General features: G+C 49.4%; 1 protein-coding gene across 1 annotated transcript in view; it reads right to left on the bottom strand.

The window, feature by feature from the left end:
• CDH5 (cadherin 5) overlaps positions 1-6,000 on the bottom strand; it is a 38,161-nt gene that overhangs the window by 24,878 nt on the left and 7,283 nt on the right. The window contains exon 2 of the mRNA XM_017860259.1: positions 481-709. Coding sequence (XP_017715748.1) covers positions 481-690 — 210 coding nt within the window. The 5' untranslated portion in view covers positions 691-709. The remainder of the gene's footprint in view (positions 1-480; positions 710-6,000) is intronic.

Raw genomic sequence — 6,000 nt, 5'->3', positions numbered from 1 at the left:
CNCCATCACCATCATCACAACCATCAAAACCACCACTTACCCCTTTATCATCACATCACCATCATCACAACCACCACCTACCCCTTTATCACCACCACCACCATCATCACAACCATCACAACCACCACCTACCCCTTTATCACCACCACCACCATCACAGCCATCACAACCACCACCTTTATCATCACCACCATCACCATCATCACCACCACCACCATTCCCACCACTCCCACCACCACCTTGCCCTTTCCCATCCTCACCACCATCACTATCACTACCACCACCACTGCCACCATTACCACCACTACTTCCACCACCACGACTTCTACCACTATTGTTACCACCTTCACCCTTATCATCTCCACTCCTACAACCACCACAATATCTATTACTACCTTTGCCACCATCGCCATCACCACCACCACTGTCACTATGGGCCAGCTGCTGATGGCTTCTCCTGTCCTGGGGCTTGAACCTTACCTTGCCTACATGATGGGGCAGTGAGGTGTTTTTCTCTTCATCAATGTGCATCTGGTTCCAAATCCAGTCTCTCTTTTGGCGCCGGTGGGTGGGCAGCAGGCTGGGGGTGTCCCATTGGGCAGGGTTAGCACCCGCTGCTGCTGCTGCTGCCGCTGCCAGCAGGCCCAGGCAGGCGCCCGATGTGGCGACCAGCATCATGAGCCTCTGCATCTTCCCAGGAGGAACAGATCTGGGGAAAGAGGAGACACCTTCAGACTCTGGCCGAGTGACAGATGAAAAGAGTACTTAGACACAGGTATTTTGCATGAGAGCAGCTAGCTATAATGCTAAAAGCTTGGGGCAAACGTAATCTGCGGGTAATTAACATTATCATTCCCCCTTTCAGGGAGCAGTCAGGCACTCGGATGAGCAAAGGTAGGTTTTAGGACAACATGAGTAAACAAGCCCATTTAAGATACATTTCCCTACACTTCCTTGTACCTACTTCTCACCCTCTGCCTCAGGGTAGAACAGCTGCCTTCTGCTTATTCTTCCCTGAAGTTATGCAAAACCTTCTGACCTTTCAAGAAGGTTTGCCTCCTTTCCCTATAATTTCTTCCACCACTCTGACCCATCTCCCGCATGTAGTGGCCACTGCCTAAGGGTGTGAACAGCTCCCATAGGGAACCGAACTCCCTTTATCTATTCACTCCTTCATCCTTCACTGTCTGCTGACACCAGAAGAACCAGACCCCCTTCATGCCTTGATGAACTCCGAACAGGGAGGGTGAAAACAGATGTGGAAACCATTTCTACATGCAAGTCTTGTGCTAGGATGGAAGCAAGTGCAGGGGATATGGGAGCCCACAGGAGGGCCTGTGGGGAAGGTCTCCAGGAAGAGGGTGTGAGGCTGATGCCAATGGCAGCTCCTAAGTCCCCAGGCATTGGGTGGTCAGGTTATCCTCATTGTTCAAATGAGGAAACTGAGGCACACAGATGTTAAGTTCACATTGTAGTAACTGGTGGGACTCAGATGGGAACCCAGGTGTCTGATAGCTAATCTTTATCAAGCACTTATTTTTTGCCTGGCACTGTTTCAAGCACTTTATATGTCTTATCTATTTAATATTCCCCATCATCCTCCAGGTTGGTGTAATTGTAACCCTCATTTTGCAGAAGAGGGACAGAGAGGTTTCGGAACATTCCTGAAATTACCTAAACTGTAAGGAGCACAGCCAGGATTTGAACCAAGTTTGTCTGGCTCAGAAGTTCAAGTCCTTTCCTCCTGCCTTCCCTTGTCCCAGCAGCTGCTATGGGGTAGGATTTAAAGCCTCCTCTCGGCAGACGTCCTCCTGCCTGAAAGCCCCTTTGACAACTTTGCATTGATTCTGTCTTCAGAAGGTTCTTAGGAAAATCCAACTCTCTTAACCCTGAGGGCCAGCCCTTCACTCCAGATCTTACAGTGAGTGGTCAGCTTTGCTGTCAGAAGAGCAGGGGTGGGTGGGGTGGTGAGTTGAGGGTCTGGGTTCATAGGAATGGCTTCATAATTTGTGTGGCCCAGTGCAAAAGAATTTTAAGAAGGAGACAGAACATTAAACCAAGCATGAGGCCCTTTGAAATGCAAGCCCTGTACAGTTGCACAGGATGCACAGTCTCGAAGGCAGGTCTGTAGGGTACGGATGTGGGTTAACCAGAGATCAAGGCCTGGCTTCATTCTGAATTCCAGGAACAGGGGTTTTCTCTACTGCCCCATGAGGAGTGCAGGCTGTGACCTTGGCCATTAGCATGTTCTCTCAGCCCTGACTCTGTCTCTCCACCCTCCGGGGTCCCTGTGTTACTGACTTGCAGCTCCTGGGATGATGTAGAGGAAGAACAGGTGGGTGGGAGAGGGAACCAGGGCTCACATCTGGAGGCACACAAGGATCTACAAGGTGCTGGATGGGATGGCCTCCTCCCTTGACTGTCCCCTTCCTGGCCACAGGGAGAGGCTGGACTCTGTACATCACAAGAGGTTTGTAAACTCTAGTAACATTTCCCCTGATTTGCTGGCGCCGGGCTGACCTCAGTGAGGGCTGAGGGTGTCTGTGCTGGGCCAGCTGACCTCTGGACCCACTGATTTTAGTATCGATGGCCCCTGCCTTCTGGTTCCTGTCTCTGGCCCTGGAGGAAGTGGACTCCCAGGGTGGGGATAGGCCCCAGAATGCAGGTGCCATATGCCTGGGGGATGCCCTGACCCCTTTGGGCCTCGGTTTCCTCAGCCATAAATGAGGGGGTCAACCTGGAAGAGACTTGAGGCCCTTGAAGGATGCTCTAGGCAGGAGGAAGGTGGTGAGCAAAGGCTTAGAGAAGAAAGGGGGCAGATTGGGAGTCCTGGCCAAGAAGCTGGTCCCTGACTCAGGAGAGGTGGCAGGCATGACCCCTACCCCAGCCTCCCTGGGTCCAGACCCTGTGGCTCATTTCCTTCTTTGTCCAGAAAGGAAGTGCAAGTCTTGATTCTTTCTTCCTCCCTCAAATGAGAAGTGACTCAAAGATGACAAAGTAAAACAGACAGAAGTGAAAACGAGAAACAGGGAGAGGGAGAGTTCTCAGGGCAAACAGGACAGGGTGAGCGCCTAGGCTCTGCGCTGATAGGTGCTGGGTGCCTACTGCATGATGGGCTCCATGCTAGGCAATGGGGGTGCCTCAGTGAGTGAGACAGATGGAGCCTGCTCTTGGGGAGTGTGCAATAATGGGAACAACAGGAAAATAAGTAAGTCAATGAGGAAACCTATCAGTTGGCGATCAGAGATGTTCAGGGAATTACAATGGGAGGTGCTGCAGAGTGAGGGGGCAGCTGACTGGGCCTGTGAGGCCAGGAAGGCCTCTAGGAGAGCTGACGTTTCAGCCCACATCTCAGTGCCAGCCATAGACTGCCAGGAAAGGGAAGGGAATTCGAGGCAGAAGCGCCGTTGCTGGTCTCTGGGTACCTCAACATCCGAGCCTACCTCTGTGCAGGCAGTGGTTGGTTTCCTTAAGGCAGCCCACCTCTCTGTAGCAGTCCCTCCATAAAATCTCTTCAATTGGCCTCCCAGGGTTCGCTCTGGTTCCTGCTGGGAACCCTATCTCTAATACAGTGAACGGGAATGTGGTTTTCTCTTTCCTGGGGCCTGTTGGGACAGGTTAGTGATCCCTAGGGCTGACCGCAGCCAGCAGTCAAACGGATAAATATAGTCGTGTGCTGCAAAATGACTTTTTGGTCAACAATGGACTGCACATACAACTGTGGTCCCCTAAGGTTTTAATGGAGCTAAAAACTCCTATGCCCTAGTGACACCGCAGCCATTGTGACGTCGTAGCACAAGTCATTACTTGTGTGTTTGGGGTGATGCCAGTGTAGACCAACTTTATAAGAAATGTTATATTAGGGTGGTACACAAGTAATTGTGTGCTTTATTTATTTATTATTTTTCCTTTGAGACAAGTTTTGTTCTGGAGTGCAGTGGTGCAATCTCAGCTCCCTGCAACCTCTGCCTCCCAGGTGCAAGTCATTCTCCTGGCTCAGCCTCCCAAGTAGCTGTGTTTACAGACACCTGACACTACGCCTGGCTAATTTTTTTTTTTTTTTTTTTTTTTGTATTTTAGTAGAAACAGGGTTTCACTGTGTTGGCCAGGTTGGTCTCAAACTCCTGACCTCAGGCGATCCACCCGCATCAGCCTCCCAAAGTGCTGGGATTACAGGCATGAGCCACTGCACCCGGTGGCTTTTTTTTTTTTTTAATGGTAAAAACAGCAATTACTTTTGCCCTACCCTAATAGTAAACTAAAGTTAATTTCTTATTGATGAGAGAAAAATATTTTTAAGTAAATTTAGTGAAGCTTAGGGTACAGTGTTTATTAAGTCTACGGTAGGGTGAAGTGATGTCCTAGGCCACTCACTTCCTGACTCACCCAGAGGAATTTCTAGTCCTGGAAGCTCCACTCACGGTAAGTACCATAGAGAGGTGTACCATGTTTTATCTTTTTTTTTTTTTTTAGATTGAGTCTCCCTCTGTCACCCAGGCTGGAGTGTGGTGTGAATGTGTGTGTGGCTCACTGCAGCCTCAAACTCCTGGGCTCAAGCAATTCTCCTATCTCAGCTCTGCGAGGAGGTACATGCCAGCACATCTGGCTAATTTTTAAATTTTTTGTAGAGATGGTTGGGGTGGGGGGGGTCTGACTATGTTGCCCAAGCTGGTCTTGAACTCCTGCCTCAAGTGATCCTCCTGCGTTGGCCTCCCAAAGTGCTGGGATTACAGGTTCCTTTTTTATCTTTTACATGGGATTTTTACTGTATCTTGCCTGTATTTAGATATGTTTAGATACATGAATACTTGCTGTCGTGTTAAAATTGGCTACAGCATTTAGTACAGTACCATGCTGTACAGGTATGGAGCCTAACAGCAATAGACTGTACCATACAGCCCAGGTGTGCAGCAGGTTATATGATCCAGATTTGTTTGTGTAAGCACACTCTATGATGTTTGCACAACAGCAAAATCACCTGAACTCGTTTTTCAGCGTGTATCCCAGTCATTAAGATGCATATCACACACTGGGGCCTGCCGTGGGCTCGGGGGAGGGAGGAGGGATAGCATTAGGAGATACAACTAATGTAAACGACGAGTTAACGGGTGCAGCACACCAACATGGCACATGTATACATATGTAACAAAACTGCACATTGTGCACATGTACCCTAGAACTTAAAGTATAGTAATAAAAATAAATAAATAAAATTTTAAAAAAAAGAAAATTTCAGGGTGAAGGGGGTCAAAACTAACACATTCAGAATACAACAAAGTTCCTTCTTTGATTTGGAAAAAAAAAAAAAGATGCATGGCTATACCTACACCAGACTTCAGCAAGGCAGAGTCCACCAATCACAGGCTGGGACCACATGGCTCCTCGGGGGACATTAACTCCTCAGTGGGCTTTGCCTGTCCCCACATAACAAAGTGTTCTCTGAAGGCGCAGAAAAACCCCTTGGATTCTGTTCTGTGTCCAGCAGGGGCCCTGCTGCTAGCTCTGGAGAGAAGTCCCTTGGAGCACATGGGCCACCCTCAAGCTCCTGCCCTCCGGCAGGGCTGGGACTGGCTCTCGCAGAGTCACCCCACAGCACTTGTGTGTCATTTGCCAGGACAGAGAGAGGTCTGGGTGCTCAGCTCTCATCAGTCAACTGTTGGTGAGGGGCAGGACCTTGGATTGGGGGCATTTGGGAGCCGGGGATCACATAATCCCATTTGCACCCCCATACCAGAGCCTTGAACACCCTCCCAGGACAGTTCTTTCTCGACTGGGACAGTGGGGGAGGGCTGACATCCCTGAGCACCCCCCTGAGGCACACGTTATTGTATTTAAACCTTGCGACAACCCTTCTAGGTAGTTATCTGTATTCCCATTTTGCAGGTAAAGAAATGGGGGCTCAGAGATGTAGAGTAAGTTATCTCAGGTCACATAGCCGCAGGAAGTGGAGCCAGGATTTGAACTTAGGCTGTCTTTCCCCAAAAATCGTGCTTTTTGCAT

This window comes from Rhinopithecus bieti, unplaced genomic scaffold (genome assembly GCF_001698545.2).
Source record: "Rhinopithecus bieti isolate Rb0 unplaced genomic scaffold, ASM169854v2 scaffold_53422, whole genome shotgun sequence".
Classification (NCBI taxonomy): domain Eukaryota; kingdom Metazoa; phylum Chordata; class Mammalia; order Primates; family Cercopithecidae; genus Rhinopithecus; species Rhinopithecus bieti.
Note: the sequence above shows the minus strand (reverse complement) of the source record. Positions and strands in the feature narration are given on the sequence as shown.